Raw genomic sequence first — 18,669 nt, 5'->3', positions numbered from 1 at the left:
TTAAATATGTGTTTTTTCCATTCTACTTTAATTTTGGCGCGCTGAATAATTTATTTTTATAAAAATAATATTATATCATGAAATAATTCACATAATCGAATGGAGCTCCTATACTGAAATCGAAATAATCCAATTCCAATATTGTTCCCTCGAATTACCCTTACAAGATGCAAATCAAGGTATTAAGGTAAAAGGGCATATTTGTCCTTATACTTCTTAAGAAAAAATATTATATTTTTTAAATAGAAATACTCACGGACCTTTTAGTTTACTTATTATCATTATCCTCTATAAGTTTTACAAATCTCCTAAATTCCTTAATTTTCTCTTTAAGTCAAAAATAGATCCTCCATTAATAAATTCGACTCTCCTTTTAATGTATCAACGCATGTATCATTTTTTTTTTAATGTATCAGTGCTTTAACTTTTTGGTCATTAATGTATGTGGACTCTCCATTAATATATCCGACCCTCTTTTTATGTATCAATGCATGTATCCGACCTTCTTTTTAATGTATTTAGCGCTTTGATTTTTGGCCACTAATATATCTGATCCTCTTTTTAATATATCAACGCTTATGTTATTGTATCCGTTGGAGGAATTTTTGTAATTATAAACTTTTAAGGGGATAAATTGTAATTTTACCTTAAAAATTAAAGATTTCTGTAATTTGTCCTTTTAAAATTTGAGTGGGTTTTTACTTAGGTGGGTTATTTTAATTCCATTTTTGTTCAAAATTTTAATTTTTTTCATTAAAAAAATTAATGAGGTGATCGAGTTATAATTAATCAGCCAAACTTTTAACGTATGATTTATTCGCGGAAAAAAAAAAGTGGTTAAGGCCCACTTATCACTTTTGTTGAATTAAAGAAAGACTCATTCTTAAAAGGTTTTTTTTTTTGGGTTAAGAAAGCAGACTTCACTGATCATGGCAGACTTAACAGAGAAGATTTGAAAAGAGGTTAGCCATGAACTTAAATTTTATTATTTTATTTTGGTGTCTGAGAGATTGTGATCATCATGCAGATTTTGGTTTCATTATATTTTTTTCTATCTTTCAAGTGTAGACCTTTTTGAAAAATTGGAACATATGGAGTAGGGATGAAGTTTATGAGAGGAACCATGTAGGGTTATTTTTTCTACTTTGAATGTGTAGTACTGTTCTTTACTTGCTTGCTAATGTTGAGTTGAATGGGTAATTGGAGCTCCTGTTTACTTTTTTTTTTTTAATTGAATATGAGTTAATCCAGAACCTATTGACCTAATAATCTGTCCCTTTAATAGGGAAGGGCTTCATTGCTTCAATGACATGATTTTTATTTGGCCCGAATGTGAGACTCCTGGTCGAGGGGAGCAATCTTATCCATCCCATCACGATCTATGTTGATGAGGTCTTGTTAGCTATTTGTGTATTTAATTAGGCTTTTCTTAATTAAAAAAAGGAAGAGAATCCTACTATCATATAGTGATGGAGAGCTAAGGGTGTGTTAGTTATGAAGTAAAATGTTTCTCTTTTTTTTTTGGATTTTCTTATTTTCTAGTCAGAAAAAAAATATTATTCTAAGAGTATTTATGTATAAAAAAAATACTATAGGGGTGAGGAGATGGGGTTTGGGTGGGGGGGGGGGGGGGGCGATGGTGGGGGTGTTGGATGGGTAAGGAGGAGACAGTGAACTTATAAATCCGAGCTATTGTTCATCTGCTTCAGCAAGAGATTGGATACAATTTCATATTATAATTTATAGGAGTAGTCATATTGAATCAATTATGAATGTTTCATCTGTGACTGGTATGGCACTGTTTCACATTTAAACCAAGTCTGTTATTTGTTAATTTCAGCTAAATAAGAGTTGTAAATGGTTATTACATTTTTTATCGAAGACTGTAATAACAGATCTATTTATTTTTGCGACTGATTAAAGGGAGCACCTTTCTTCAAGAAAGCAAGGTGTGTAATGTGTTCCTCTATGATGTGAAGTACAGAAGACTTCTGTTGAATACTTCTAACTAATGGATCAACGATAACTGACATGATTTGTTTGCCTTGTGATGGACTTGCTACACTCCGAAACTACTTAGAATGTGACAATTTCTTTTTCATCATGGTACTTACTTGATACTGATTTTAATTAACATGTTACCTTTTGTTATCGATGAGTAAATTAACTTATAAATAACTGTTCTGTTCTGCAATGAGGAAGCACAACAAGATGTCAAGATAAAATAAATGCATGTTATCCTTTTAGGGAAAAGCCTTCAAATCTATGTTATGTGCGTTAAATCAAACCGTGATCTTCTCATACCATGAAGGAATATGTTATAACTGTATTTTGGAGAGAGTTCATTTATGGGTCTGTATTTGTTTCTTTTTACTCAACTGTGTTGTCATTCTTAATTTATTTCCATGATTTTCCATTGAAAACCTTTGTTCATCTATCATTTTTGCTTATTTCAACGTTCAATGTTAAGATAACTCAGCACAGCATGACCTGTTGTAATTACCAAGCTGTAAACTTATTGTCATAGGTAACTATGTTGAAATTTTTTTAATGCTATGTGTTCTGGTTCGTTTGAATGGCGACGAACGGAAGAAAATGAAGGGAAAAGTAGATTTTTTTTTATATTTTTTTTGTTTGTTTAAAAAGTGAAAAAGGAAAGATAGTAGAGAAAGGGAGTTTTCTCATTTTGACATATTTATTTATCTTATTATTCCCTTCTTTTGTCCCGCTTTATACCTTTACGTAGACTATCCCTCCCTAGTTTCCGTAGACAGGTTGTGATCTATTTTCTTACCTCTACTAGTTTCATAATGCTTTGGTATGTAAAAGCTGGCTATAACTTGTCCAAGATTGACTGGAGCTGAGTTGTAATATATTTAGTCCACCTATAGATATGCCAAAGAGAATGAGGGCGATTATGTTACATGCTATGTCCCGGGAATGTAAAAAGGTTACCCGTTGTGAGATAGCTGCCTGTTCGGAGAAAACTAATCATATGACGGGAGTGTTTGGGGTTGTAATGGTTTCATATAAACTACTACACTAGTCTTGCTAGTTTTCTTATTCTCTGTCATTAAAAAAACTGGCAATCTTGATGCCCGAGAACCTATCTTATTGATCCAAGATGTATTCTACTAGTGTTTTAAGCTCGATGTCATTTCTCTAATATATGCACTCTTCAAGAGATGTTTGAGACTAACGAAGATTTTAAAGCGCCTTTAACTGGTGTTAGCTGAGGGCACAAGTTTAGTATTCATAGGTATTGCTTACGATGATTGGTTTGCTGTATTCTGTTTATAACTCTGTAATTGAGTTGATTGGTGCTTTAAATTGAAGCGTGCGAGTATATAGATTGCTCACATTTACCATCTTTTTTCGTTTTGTTTTGTTTTCTACATATGTTCAATTTCATCAAGAACACAAATTATTTTATCCTTCTTCATTTGTTAAGTAATTTTCACATCTTTCAGTTAGCAAACTGTAGTGAATTCATTCTTTGGCTTAAAGCCGCTAATGGTCCTTGTATTTCTTTCTTTAACGATTTTCTTTGCAGTTTATCCTTGTAAGAGGTAATATTTTGTCTTTGGGAAGATCAAAAGGCCAACAAGGGTAGGTAAGGTGGGAGTAGAGACAAGCATTAAGTTCCATATAGAAAGTACAGAAAAAATGATGGAGTTTTCTATGTATAATAACTGTCTGATTGCTGAGACTTTGTGCTCTTGTAATTTACATAAACCTGTGTGCTACCCCACAAACACTTGAGGTAATAACGAGATGCTGGCATTGAGTTTTTTCGTTTTGAAATGTTTTTGTTTTCGTTTTGGTTGCAGAATTCTTTTAGAGCTTTCTGATTTGAGTAGATTTACGTCATGAGAAATTGGTCGCCAAGAGGTAAAAAGAGGCTTAAATTGGCATCTGTAGAAACAATCGCGCTTGAACAGCCGACACAAAGCACAACATCAAGGGAAACAAAAGAAGAAATGGATGATAATTTAGAGACCAAGGGGAATTTGCTTCCTGATGACTTGCTTTTTGAGGTTTTTCTTCTACTTCCCGCTGAAACTCTCTGCAAACTACGTTGCGTATGCAAGTCACTTCTCAACATGATCAACAGTACGCGTTTTATTGAAGATCACTTCCGTCAATCTGAGAGAGTTCTAATCACTGAAAATTCCTTTCACAAGGAAAACATACGGTCACCTTTTCCACTACCTTCAGATAAGAAGAATGAACTTTATTTCAATTTCTGGGATATCCATAGCGGCAAAGGCCAAAAAGTTTGTATGCCAGATACTTTGGGGAACATCAATTGCATTTTGGCTGCCTGCAATGGTTTGGTCCTTGCCAAGATTACGAAAAATGGAGGTCTAGTTGTTATGAATCCAAGTACACGGAACCACATTCGAGTGCCTCTTGGTACGATTGGCTTCATGAAGGAGTGCTATGCCTTCATGTTCAGCCATTTCACAGGTGCTTATAAAGTGGTACACTTGTTCCGCGATGACTCTAGAAACATTCGCTGTGAGATCCTGAACCTTACAACAAGATCATGGCATGCAGTGGATGGACCTAAATCAGGAGAATTTGGATTGATCACAACTCATAGATCTGTTTCAGCAATTGGTGCTTTGTATTGGCTTCCACAGATTGATGGCTGTAACCATGTAGTCTCCTTGGGATTTCATGATGAGAAATTCCTAACTGTACCTCTACCAATCAGCAGCACGAAAAACGATCGACTCGTTGAAATCGGAGGGTCCCTGAGCTTCATAACTCATGCCACATTGAACTTGATTCAGGTATGGATACTGAAGAATGGGAGTTGGTTAAAGAGGTACAGTATCAACAGGTTATATGATATCACAAGATTTATTCCCCTTTGCGCGTCGACTAAGGAGATATTTTTCCAGAGAGAAGAAGGATATCCTTTGTTACATATTTACAACTTTGAAGCTGAAGAAATGCAGGAGATTAATTTCAAAGGCACCAACAGAGTTGGAGATCTTTATATGCCTCTTGTAAAGTCCCTTGTTTCATGGGACAATCCTTAACTTCAATGAGATGTGTAATGTAATATAAGGCATTAAAACTTCGAAAACTATGAAGTTAATATTATGGTTCTGCAATAAGAAACTCAGATATGTAAAGTTAAAGAGTTGAAATCTATATCAACTTCGAATACGAAAGGAAAAAAAAAGGATCATAACAGGTGCATTCAGTGTTAATTTGTAATGCGCGGTCTGGCATGCACAAGGAAAAAAGGCTTTAGCAATGTGAAATAAAGGATTTTGTTGCAGTAACATGAAAAACAGCCAAATTTCATACAAGGCATCAAGAGATCAACTGTAAAAGTAAATCATATTTGCTAAAGCTATTGCTATGTATGTGCTGGATCCAGTAAACGAGGGCACAATCCAAAGACACTACGAATTCAGTCGAATATCCAGTTTCCAAGAAGGCCAGAAATAGCTGCAGGGATACCTTGGCTACCTAGCCTTGCTGATTTCAAATGAATAGTTGAGCTCCAAATGACATCTTTTATCATCATCCATGAACTGCAGAAAACAAGTCCACAGAAAAACAGAATTCGTCAAAATCATCACTCTCCAATATGAACAGTAAATTGAAACAAAAACTGGAAAACACATAGAGAAGCCAGAGATGTACAGTCATTAAGTTGCGGAACATGCACACAATACCTGGTACAGGCAATTGTGTTAAAAGGATGGATACAAAAGCAAAACGGCTTCTTTTGTACTGTGGATGCTTTTGCTTTGCTTCTAGGTTGCAAAATTAGGCTTTCCACAGACAATTGTATGTTGGAGTGCACTTTACCATAGTGCAAATACACGCAGCATTGTCGTGCATAAGTTATGTTCCCATTTTCAGAATGCAGGATTGAAAAATATTTATTTTCTATTATAAATCTATTACTCTTAAGTCCATGACACATATTGTCTGTTTTGGCACAACAAGCCTCATGGATTTATCCCTTGGGCTACACCATAATTGAGTACAAAAGAGTGTGCACCATGTGAACTTGTGTTACACCTTAAAAGCTTTCACTTTCCTCTCCTTCATGGGTGCCACCTTACTTGATCAAACTAATTATGTTTTCTAAATACCAGTTAAATGAGTTATGTTTGCAAAGAACGTAAACTGTTTGACAAACAAAATCCTTCTGTTTTAAGCTAGACAATTATTATTGATGTATACATCAGATGGATCATCTTTCAGATGTGAGACCAAGCACTGATTTTCTATATGTCTGCATGAATGCACAGATTAATCAGAGCACACTCAACAAGAATGTGATATGAACTCTACTTATTCAATATGTAACTGCAGATATTTCAACATTTCTAAACAAAAGAAAGATATTGATAGCATCCACGTTAGCATACCTCCATTAAAATAATGGACTTCAATGAACAATCAAGAATATAGAAAATTTTAGAAATAACAAACATAATAGACATAATAAGGCTCTAAAACTATAGATTCGATAATTGCCTACATAGTTTTAGTTTTGTATATTTCTTCAAGTTTGTATACATCATTTGCGAATATGCAAATAGGGTAAGTATATACAAATTATGTATTTATACATTTCAGAATTTTTCAGAACTCCATTTGTATATATCGCTTGCCAATATACGAACAAGGTAATTTATTATGATTTTTTCATAAATCATATACAAGTATACAAATAGTTAGGGTAAGCATATACAAAATTTTGGATTCATAAAAATCAGGCGAATAGCAAGAATTGGGAAAACTATAGCCGCAAATTACAATTTTCTTAAACTATAGCTATATACCTAATATAGGCTAAATGTTTAATTTTCTGCATAATTTTCCCTATAATTATCACAATAGAAATATCCAAATTCAAGATCAAAAGAAAGAAGATTAGGTCATGAAACCCCCAAAAAGAGCCCAAAGAGATGGACGTTTAAAGCCAAAGTTTCCTTATTTAAAAGTTTCATATTTTAAATTTTCCTATATATTATTTCCATAAAAGTAGGATATGAATCCCATTATATTTGGGATAGTTAGTGTTTTCTTCTATTTCTCTCACACAAAAGAGATTTTTTTTAAAAAGAAACGTATCTCATTCTCTCAAACATAAAATCCTCCTCCAAAAATTGGAATGATCGATATATAAGATGATAATATTGAGTACAATTTAATATTTAAATGGTACTATATTAGATGATATGATTGAGTATCAAAATTTGGGGGAGATTTTTTTTTTTTAACCAAAATTACGAGTAAAAGAAATAAGAAATGAAATATGGGGTAAGCGGAATACAAATGGTAAACAATCAATATAGTTGCCTTAAGCTCGTTACTCGAGAAAATCATAATTACACACTACCTAATATATGTCGAGTATTTGTCTTCCCCAAAAATATGTTAAGTGTTACTATAGAGTTCGTATATATCCCTTCTAGTATTTTTTTTCAATTGCTTTATACAAATTATTATAGAGTTTGTATATATCCCTTCTAGTATTTTTTTTCAATTGCTCTATACAAATTTAATAATTTGTTACATTTAATTTGAGATTAAATAAATAATTAACAAGTGAGTTATAATTAATAAACTTATTAATGTTCCGTTGAATAAATTTTATTTTTTAACAATTTGGAAAATACAAAATATAAACACGGCACCTCACATTATTACTTTTTTAAATAGAGTGAACGTTAATTCATATATTTCAATATTTTATAAGAAATAGGGTTAGTAGGTGTACTCAAATACTATTAGTGAAGATTTGAGTACACCTACTAACCCATAACCCTATTTCTCACAAGCTATTACAAAGATTTGATTTTTCTTTCACTCTTCTTAATACAAAGTAATTAATGTGAGGTAATGTGTTTATATTTTGTAGAATCCAAGCATGTTGAGAAATAAATTAATTAAACAAAACATCACTAAATTTATTAATTATAACTCAAGGTTAATCATTTATTTAATTTCAAATAAATAACATGCTAACACATTATTGAATTTGTATAAAATAGTTAATGGAGAAAAAAACAAAACCAAATAAAATAGTAGAAGGAGATACGTACAAACTTTATGGTAACACTTAATATATTTTTGGAGAAGATAACCACTAAACATATAACAAGTGAAGTGTAATTATGATTTTCTCAAGTCATGAGCTTAAAGTGGTTGCGTTGATTGTTCACCATTTCTCTTCCACTTCCATTTCATTTCTTAATTCTTATTTCTTTTACTCGTAATTTTGGTAAGAAAAATTTACTCCCCCAAATTATGATACTCGATAATATCTAGTATATTACTATTCAAATATGCTCCATAATATCATCTAATAGATTAAACTATTTAAAAATATGGATTATTCCAGTTTTTCGAGGATTTTGTGTTCCGAAAGAAAAAATGAAATATATATCATTTCTATCTCTTCTTTTGTTTGTGTGAGAAATAAAAGAAAACACTAATTATCTCATAGAGTCAATTAGAGAACTTAAATCAAAGGTAATCTAGACTCCTATTTCAAAGAAATTAGAGACATCTATTAATATAAAACTGATCACCTTTTTTAATTATACTTACTTTAATAGAAATCAAAGATATCAAGTTAAGAATTTATTTTACCTCTTAAAAAAAGGAAAATGAATCCATAGTCACCAGTCCACACACGAAGAGACTCAAATAATATTAATCATGTCATTTCTCATTAAGATAACATAATACCCCCAATAAAATTACCTAAATACACCACTTGTTTCATCATATTTGAAAAAATTACAAAAATCCCTACTCTAGCCTATTGTTGAAGTCATCATTTAATGCGATGTATCGGGACATCGAATGTTGTATTTGAAACCGAGACGTGATGTAAAGGGATGTATCCGAAATCAGGATGCAATTTATCGAGACATTTTGGGATGTATTCAGGTTCCACCAAATTTAAGGAATTTTTGTAATTTAGAAAAAAAAAAGCATGGATATGATGTAATTACTTCTGAACACTATGGAATTTGTGTAAAATTTCCATAAAACTAATGGGATTCGATGAAAAATCAAATTTGGTGGATTCCATTAATTTTAAGAAAATTTAACACAAATTGCATAGTGTTAAAGAACTAATTACATCATATCTGTACTTTTTTTTTAAATTACAAAAATCCCTTAAATTTGGTGGAACCTAAATACATCCCAAAATGTCCTGAAAAATTGCATCCTGATGTTGGGTACATCCCTCTACATCACATCTCGATTTCAAAAACATCATTCAACGTCTCGATACATCACATAAAGTGATGCATCCGACTGATACATCGCGTAAAGTGATGAATCCGAGAATAGGATAGAGTAGGGTATTTTTTTCAAATTTTAGAAATATGATAAAATTAGTTGTGTATTTAGGTAATTTTCCTAATTTTAATGGAGGTATGCCAAAGTGGATGCTATCAAATATGAATGTCGACTCTCAGATATATTATCTAGTGCCAATTTAAAAACAATGGGAAACTAAAGGTTAAAATTTGTGCTATCTTTAGGATACACACTAGATCTATATCAGTGGAAAGTTAATTTGTAATGACCACTATATTTGTTCTCTTGGACAAGCTGGACTTATAGAATGATTTCACTAATGAAATGAACAATACCAAGTGATATTGAATCCAATACAAAATGCTCTTACCTTAAGTTTAGCTGTATATGTTCCTCTTGCAAGTGCACCTGATGGAGTGGTCTCCTCTTCTAGCATATGTATGTAGGGTTCTCGATGAGGAGCAAAGGTGCCAAGCATTCCCTTACTTTGATCAACTGACATTCAAATGAGCGAAACAACAATATGTCATGAAAGTCAACAACAGAAGTAAGTGAATATTGAAAAGTGGAGGTAATACTTGTTTAGTACTAAGTTATTTTTTCATCGAACATAACGTTGAGCCTAATATTAGGATAGTGACCAAAAGAAATTATGCAAGCATTTTAGCTATAAAAAAAAGTGAATCAAGTTTGGCATAAATGCATGGGATTGATGAAAAAGTAGAACTAGAGATTATAGAACGAGAAAAGTACCAAGAATTTAATGCGGTTCTGCAAGCATATGGTTTACATCCATGGGGAGTTGGATTGTTCTTTTCACTGTGATAATTAAATAAATTTCTCACTTGGATACATATCTAACCAACCAAACCCTTGCACTCTTTCCAACTGATAAAGAACCATGCATAAACCGCTTGCCTTCCTACTCTTTCTAGTTCTATTCCACGATTGGCGCACCTTGCCTCAAACGTTTGTCTACAATTTTTCTAGACAGAAATGCATCTTATACCTCCTGCTAAAGGGAATCCCAGATAAGGAAAAATCTACTATATGAACCCATTCATACTTGAACAATCTCTTTCAACAAAGGAAATCACATCTATCTATATATAGTAAAGCAAGGCATATAGTACGTGATTTGGCATCTCTCCTAGGCAATCATTGGTAGAAATATCTTTTTTGCTAATTTTCTGACATTTTTCTCGTATGTTTCCCTCAAAATATTGGCTGAAAAAATAAAATCATTTTATCAATACAAACAAAAACAACAAACCTGATGTAGTTAAATTGTGAGAGATTAATACACATTAAGTATTTCTGTGATTAGAAGTTACACAAATGAAAAAACATTTGCTAGAAATATAGTGATTAAATTAGGGAAAACTGCTATGGAATGTGAGATATATAACTTGTGATGACAAATGCTATTTAATATGGTGAGTCTTTTACTATGACCAGGCAGATCAAACAGTGATTATTTTATATACTTAGGGGTCATTTGGTAGAGTGTATAAAAATGATGTTCAATGTAGTGTATTGATGTTTGCATTAGTATGCTTGTATTAGTTATGCTTGCATTATTTCTTATGCATTGTTTGATTTGGTGTAATAAAAATAGTATGCATTGTACAAAAATATTTATTTACAAAATATCCTCCATTATTATCCATTATTATGGTGAAAAAGATGTAAAAATGTTTTTGAGGGGTAATTGGGTCTTTACCCATGCTAATGCATGTATTAAATCTCTTTGCATTACTAATACCTAGAAATCCATGGTATTAGTAGTACATTCCTCAATACACAATAGAGTTATACATAGCATGAAAAAGTGTACAAACAAAGAACTATTAATACACAGTTAATACATGCATTATTTTTGTTGATAGACTCTAACAAACGACCCCTTATTGATAAAGTGATTTTGCTATGCACCATCTATTAATAGATTGGAAGTGGATTTTTGTACATGCTCTAAAATGCATGCTCGAAGATACTTTTTGTTGGTTTTAGGAATAGTTTATTGAAAATGAGGAGTTGAAGTCATTCTGCTTATCATAAATGAGGTAATTTCCAAAGATTCAATCTCAGATATACCTATTAAGCAAGAAAATATTATTTAACAAACCTTCAAATTTGTCATTAGAACAAGTCTTTTTCTGTATATTAAGTATTTTATGACCTCTCACTGTACAATTATATCACTCTTTGTTTTATCTTATATATGTTTCTTATACTTCACTTTTCGAGAATCAAACTAAAGGAATTTTCACAGTACTTAAAGTATTTTTTGACCAGATTATATGACAGTAATTGCAACTTATCGAGCTTATTCCGTATCCTCTCCTTTCTTTTGATATTTTGTTTATTATTCTCTATGATACAACAATGGTAATTAGTTAATCAATGAAAAGAAGATAACAGAAGGAAAAAAGGTGGAGTTGTAGAAAATTGAGGGGTGTAAGATCAGCTTATTTCATTCATCTTGATTCCTAGGTTTAGGTACATGTTCATTGTAGTAGTTTAACACTAAGCCTAATCTGGAAGGATCAACATCAACTAAATATCAACACTAAGACTAATCTAGACAGCTAAAGGATGAGATTTGATTTTCAGAAGACTTTCGAATGACTGGAGGTTGAAAGAGTGGCTGCTTTACTTGGTAGTATAGGAACCTTCACAGGGACTACCAATGAACCTGACACCATAAGATGGAAACACAACACACATGGCCAATTCACAGTCAATAGAGTTTAGTAGAGGAGACTATCAGAGTTGTCAGGAAGAAGTAGAGGATCCCCGGAAAGCTACCTGGAAAAGCATGGCACCAACCAAGGTGAAATGCTTTACCTGGCTGACAGTGAGAAAGGCATGCTTCACTCATGAAGCCATCCAACTGAACAAATGGCTGAACACATGGCAGATTGTTGAGCTGCTGGATCGGAAAGGGGGAATCAAAAGCCGGAAGAAATGGTGAAAAACTGGCCCAACTTACATGTGGTGGACCATATGGAAGGAGAGGAATGAAAGAATTTTTATGGGAAAATCAAATTCAATTCAGAAGATCAAAAGAAAAATGCATTTCCACTCTTTATTTTTGGTGTAAAGAACAATGTATAGAAGATGAAATACAGATAATGGACTTCCTAGGCTTTTCGTAATTAGTTATCGTTGTAATCACACTTTTGGAGGTGGCCAAGAATACATGTTACAGCCCCGCCACTGCTTGTGAGAGATATAATGTAAATATTAATTACACTCTTATAGTTCCTATGGTTTTTTCTCTACCTGGAGTGGAAATCTAAATGGTTGGGGAGGGGAGGCACTAAAGAAATAGAGGGACACTGAAGTGAGTTGGTGTTTATTACCTCCGAAACAAACTAACATAGAATAACTTCAAAAAATTGCCATTCCATAACATGAAACTAATATTTCTTATTGTTGCTTTGATGACAATTTTGCTCTTATAGACTTGTAGACTGATTTTTGAATAAGCATCTTAATTTTGAGTATTGTAGTTGAACAGAAAACTCGAGATTGAATAGCTTAACTTATGGTAAAAATATTATGCAGTCATGTATTTAGCAAATTTACAAAAAGAAATGATTGGAATATGCAAGTAAATTTCACCATAGAAGACTGATTCAACTCCTAAATCACTTAATGTCTTCCTATTTTAGTGTTGCATGTGTTGCATAAAGAAAAACACTACGATATATGTATTGTAAATGGTAATAACCTCACTTACAAAATGTGGTAAAATTCTTTTTATGTAAATATTCCAAGAAATTGAACCAAATACGAGTCGAATGAAGTTTAGATCATAATGTACGTCGTATACGGAGTTGGAATTTCTATAATTTACGAACATGTTATTATAGAGAATACAATTATTTATAAGATCAGTCATCAATAGGTTTTTCAAGACCGCCTTAAATTCCCTAGTCATCTCAGAAACAAAATCAGGCAACATTTGTTAAGATTCCATCCAAAGAAGAGAGAATCCACTAGGTGTTCCTTTAAAACATTATATCCAAGTCTGTGAAGTCTTTATTTTCTTTTTTAAAAAAAAAAAAAGTTAAAGAATCCACAGACTTGGAGATCAAGTCTTTTGGCCTCTTTTCCATGCCAAACTTAATACAAGGTTTAAAGGAACACCTAGTGCAGAACCATAATCCAAATTGACTGTTTCATGAAAATCACACACAATCAACATGACTAGAACTTAAAAACTAAATGATTCAATTCACATAGCATAACATGGTCTTTTCAGTTGATAAATGCACAACTCGAAGAAGTCCTCTACTTGAATAAACAAATGTAATCATGTTGCCTGAGAACATGATTGGATGTGACGTGACCATTATGAACTTGAAGGCTTCTTTTCGAACTTCAAGATCCACAACATACCTATGTGGATATTTAAAGAGGGGAGACAATTAGAAGCCCAAAAAGAGATATAATGTAAATATTAATTACACTCTTATAGTTCCTATGGTTTTTCTTTTCCTGGAGTGGAAATTTAAATGGTTGGGGAGGAGAGGCACTAAAGAAATAGAGGGACACAGAAGTGAGTTAGTGTTTATTACCTCTGAAACAAACTAACATAGAATAACTTCAGAAATTCACATTCCATAACATGAATCTAATATTTCTTATTGTTGCTTTGATGACAATTTTGCTCTATAGACTTGTAGACTGATTTTTGAATAAGCATCTTATCTTTGAGTATTGTAGTTGAAAAGAAAACTCGCGATTGAATAGCTTAACTTATGGTAAAAATATTATGCAGTCATGTATTTAGCAAAATTACAAAAAGAAATTATTGGAATACGCAAGTAAATTTCACCATAGAAGACTGATTCAACTCCTAAATCACTTAATGTCTTCCTATTTTAGTGTTGCATGTGTTGCATAAAGAAAAACACTACGATATATGTATTGTAAATGGTAATAACCTCACTTACAAAATGTGGTAAAATTCTTTTTAAGTAAATATTCCAAGAAATTGAACCAAATACGAGTCGAATGAAGTTTAGATCATAATGTACGTCGTATACGGAGTTGGAATTTCTATAATTTACGAACATGTTATTATAGAGAATACAATTATTTATAAGATCAGTCATCAATAGGTTTTTCAAGACCGCCTTAAATTCCCTAGTCATCTCAGAAACAAAATCAGGCAACATTTGTTAAGATTCCATCCAAAGAAGAGAGAATCCACTAGGTGTTCCTTTAAAACATTATATCCAAGTCTGTGAAGTCTTTATTTTCTTTTTTTAAAAAAAAAAAGAAGTTAAAGAATCCACAGACTTGGAGATCAAGTCTTTTGGCCTCTTTTCCATGCCAAACTTAGATACAAGGTTTTAAGGAACACCTAGTGCAGAACCATAATCCAAATTGACTGTTTCATGAAAATCACACACAATCAACATGACTAGAACTTGAAAACTAAATGATTCTATTCACATAGCATAACATGGTCTTTTCAGTTGATAAATGCACAACTTGAAGAAGTCCTCTGCTTGAATAAACAAATATAATCATGTTGCCTGAGAACATGATTGGATGTGACGTGACCTTATGAACTTGAAGGCTTCTTTCGAACTTCAAGATCCACAATATACGTATGTGGATATTTAAAGAGGGGAGACAATTAGAGGCCCAAAAAGAGAAGAAGAGGCATGTCTTTGATCTTAAATTAGGAATCCCAAAGTTAGAGAGTACAGTATTTTTCTTAGAAAAATGAACCCCAGAATAAATAGGTTATTAGGTCTTTCTTTTGAAGAGGGACTGTTTTGGATTATCCCATGAACTACTCGTAGTAGTAATTCATGTATGAGTACATATCTCTTCTCCCTTTGGATTGTATCTCGCATTTGAATGTTGATTTATTAGTTCCTAGATTTCTTCATTTGTTTCTTTGTGTTGATTGCATTTCAATAATAAATTAAACCTTCCTTTCTAGATTCAAGATTGTAGGTTGCATTTTATATATGTCTAGGTAATTAATTTCTTAGGTGTGTATTTTCCCAATAATTATCTTAATCTTCTTATCCTCTTATTGCTTTCCATAATTGTTCTTGAGGTTCATGTGGGATTGAAGACTTCACTTAAATTTCGCAGAATTCCTAATCCCATTTTACATCAGAACTGCACCATGAAATGCAAGTATTTGATCCCTATGTGCGTGGCTGTCCAACAAAGCATTTTTTAAGCATAGGGTGCAAAAGAAAAGAGGAAATGAGACTAGAAATCAAACCTTGAAGACCAGCCTTCCATACTATATTTGTGTAGGCCAAACCAGACACAATGTTGTGTAGAACACTAAATGTTAGCTTAAGCCGATACTCAGAGCCCTCCCTGAGCGTAAAGAGGACATAATTGCTTTGTTCTTCTTTGATAGGTAATGGAGTATTAATCTCCCCAAAGTCAGAGGAAAGGATTCCAACTGAGTGGAACTTAACTTCAGGTTCCATTTGCCCTAGCAAATTGATCCAAATAGTCATTAAACAAGATTTAAAGGTTAATTGCAGCGTAAACAGTATGCTATGGTCAGGGACAAACCATCTAAGTCGCTTTCCAGACAACCAAGCAGCTTTTCTTTCCACCTCCTCAAGCTCTCATCCTCCTACACAAACATAAATAAGGTATAGAACAACCATATGGAAATTCAACACATACCAAGATACCTAGCAAATGCAGGAGACTATATCAAATTAAAATAAAGGAAGTCATTAAAAAACAAACTGGAGTGAGCAAGGCAAAATTGAAAAGGAATGCCTTAGATAGTACAGCATAGCTAATGCAACTGGAGATAATTTCAACTTGAAGAACAATAAACAAACAAAAAAAGAACTAACTGGAACAATTAAGATAAGCAACTCCAAACCAAACTTGACAGCAAAGCAGAAGAAATACTTTAGATGTTAACAGCACAGAAATTCCAAGAAACACCACTCACAACAATGAGGGGAAAGCTCAAATTCTCAACCCTAATAAACACCAAAGAAACCTTTTTACCCTTTAAAATATCAAAATTGGGGCAAATTTAAAAATTACTGCCAGAAGAAACAATCTACGTAACAACTCAGATATGCTCGGATAGTAAGCACCCTCACTTCCAACCCTAAGATTGAGAGCACCATCACCCCTCATTTCCAACCCTAAGATTATATGTTCAAGTCGCCAAAGGAGCAAAAAACATAACAACTCAACCCAATGATCTTGATAACAGAGATTAAAAAAAAAAAAAAAGATAAGCAGAACCCTAAAACAATCAAAGGAGTTGAAACTTCAGATGCCCATGATACATCAAAAAAAAAAACCTTAAAACTCATAAAGTTGGAAGCTTTTTTATTTTAACAACAAAAAGATAAGAGTTTTTCACCTTGTCCTTTTCAATTTGATCTTTAAGAGAAAGAAGAGGACCAGGAATAAAACTTGTTGCAGCAGCAGAAGGATCTTGATGATGGTCATCTTCTTCACTTTCTCCATCTTCTTCCTCCTTCCTCTTATCCCAAGTAACACCGCCATGAGATGGACCTGCTTCCTCTTTCTTGCCACAATCCATCATTTTCTTGATTTCTCTGTTGATAGAGCAGTGTGAAAGTGTCTTATTGCAGTAGGGATACTCGAGATTTTGCTTTGACAATTATTGAAGAGGGAAAAATATGTGCAGAACAAGCTCCAAATTTTCAATCTTTATAGACAAAAAAACACATCAACCATGTGTGTCCAAATTTTGTTTTCTTGTTTGGTATCTTTTTCCTTTTTTCTTTTTAAAAATAAATCTTAAATTATCTTTCTTTTTTGGCAAAAATGTTAAATATACACTAAATTATAGTAAATGATATGCAGATATGTCCAAAAATTAAACAATATATTATTTATACAAGTAGTCAAAGTTCATTGAATCCCTATGTCCAAAAATTAGACCGTATATATTATTAATACAAATGGTCAAAGCTCATTGAATTTCTATGTCCAAAAATTAGACTATATATATTATTAATACAAACAGTCAAAGCTTATTGAATTCCAAAATAAATATTAAATAAGAGTATTAATTATCATAGTATGAACAGTCAAAATTTATTGAATCTCAAAATAAATATTAAATTAAACAATAATATTTTTAATAATTTCACGAAAATAAATTACTACTTAAAGGATATTTTCGTAATTCAACTTTTGACTTAGATTCTTTTCACTTTTAGTAATACTCGTGCGTTGCACCTGAATATCAAATCATATACCATTCTATTTTTAAAAATAATCTCCTCCCTCCCCTTTTCATAATGATTTTCTGTTATTATTGTATTGTTGTCGTTCTTACTTTTAGTATAGTATTAACATTGATAAAAATATATATATAGAAGATAATACTAAATTGAATGTTTTTAGTTGGGGTATTAGATTAAATTAACATTCATGTTAGGGAGTGTTCTAATTTCACTTAACTTTGAGATTGTCAAAGTCAGTAAATCAGATTTTAAGAAGAGAAAATAGAAAACACAATAAAAGCCATAGTCTAAAAATGAGGGGAAATCTCATCATTTATACTTAAAATGTAAAGTATTAGTAAGAGAATATTATTTTTTTATCATAAAATTATAGAAGATATACTAAATAGAACGTTTGAAGGATGAGGAGGAGAAAGGTCATAACTCAATGGAAAAGTCATAACTCTTCGAAAAAGTCACAGTCCTTCGAAAAAGTCGTAACTCTTGTGAAAATTCGCAACTCTATATAAAAGTCACAGCTCATCAAAAAGATTACAACTCATCGAAAAATTTATAACTCTTCAGAAATATCACAACCCTTCAATGTGAAAAAATATTTGTCTTTAATATAATATTATATTATACACATAAATAAATATAATACAATATAAAATACAAAAAATATACTAAATTTGGGGTATTATAATAGTTTAACTTTTAAGTTAAGCAGTTCATTTTTTTAAGATAGTCAATATAGATTAAAAAAAGATAGATATAGATTGATCTAATTTTAATTTAATATGTTTAAAAAATAAAGAAAACTTTTAAAGGATCATCTGTAGAATATATAAAAATGTCTTTTAACTTTGTGATTTTAGTACCCGTTTGGATGGACTTATTTTAGGTGTTTTTAAGCCAAAATAGTTTTTAAGTAGTTTTGAAGTGGTTTGGTAAAGTTAAAAAGTGCTAGCACTTACTTTAAAACCAAAATAACAAAAATAAGTCAAAAATCATAAGTTAGAAATCCTAACTTGTGGCTTTTGGCTTATAAGTCACAAGTCAAAAGTCAATCCAAACAGACCCTTAAAGATGCGCCCCCACACCCAAGTAAAAAGAACAT

General features: G+C 32.0%; 2 protein-coding genes across 2 annotated transcripts; one reads left to right on the top strand and one right to left on the bottom strand.

Annotated features, from left to right (window-relative positions):
• Nucleotides 1-3,869: 3,869 nt before the first annotated feature.
• LOC101249015 (putative F-box/kelch-repeat protein At1g12870) lies at nt 3,870-5,051 on the top strand. The gene has a single exon (XM_004247461.4). The coding sequence runs from the start codon at nt 3,870-3,872 to the stop codon at nt 5,049-5,051; it is 1,182 nt and encodes a 393-aa protein (XP_004247509.1).
• Nucleotides 5,052-5,143: 92 nt separating this feature from the next.
• On the bottom strand, nt 5,144-17,125 carry LOC101249491 (rho GDP-dissociation inhibitor 1). The gene is made up of 5 exons (XM_004247463.4): nt 16,715-17,125; nt 15,892-15,955; nt 15,587-15,808; nt 9,692-9,816; nt 5,144-5,555 (listed from the first exon to the last, which is right to left on the bottom strand). The coding sequence occupies exons 1-5, from the start codon at nt 16,898-16,900 to the stop codon at nt 5,487-5,489; spliced, it is 666 nt and encodes a 221-aa protein (XP_004247511.1). The 5' UTR covers nt 16,901-17,125; the 3' UTR covers nt 5,144-5,486.
• Nucleotides 17,126-18,669: the final 1,544 nt, after the last annotated feature.

The sequence above is a fragment of the Solanum lycopersicum genome, chromosome 9, assembly GCF_036512215.1.
Source record: "Solanum lycopersicum chromosome 9, SLM_r2.1".
NCBI classification, from domain to species: domain Eukaryota; kingdom Viridiplantae; phylum Streptophyta; class Magnoliopsida; order Solanales; family Solanaceae; genus Solanum; species Solanum lycopersicum.
Note: the sequence above shows the minus strand (reverse complement) of the source record. Positions and strands in the feature narration are given on the sequence as shown.

Excerpts from the sequence above, each read along its gene's own strand:
- LOC101249015 (XM_004247461.4), top strand. The coding sequence starts at position 3,870 with ATGAGAAATTGGTCGCCAAGAGGTAAAAAGAGGCTTAAATTGGCATCT.
- LOC101249491 (XM_004247463.4), bottom strand. The coding sequence starts at position 16,900 with ATGATGGATTGTGGCAAGAAAGAGGAAGCAGGTCCATCTCATGGCGGT. Across the intron at positions 15,956-16,714 it reads ATCAAATTGAAAAGGACAAG|GAGGATGAGAGCTTGAGGAG; the intron begins GTGAAAAACTCT and ends ATGTTTGTGTAG. Across the intron at positions 15,809-15,891 it reads TCTGGAAAGCGACTTAGATG|GGCAAATGGAACCTGAAGTT; the intron begins GTTTGTCCCTGA and ends TCAATTTGCTAG.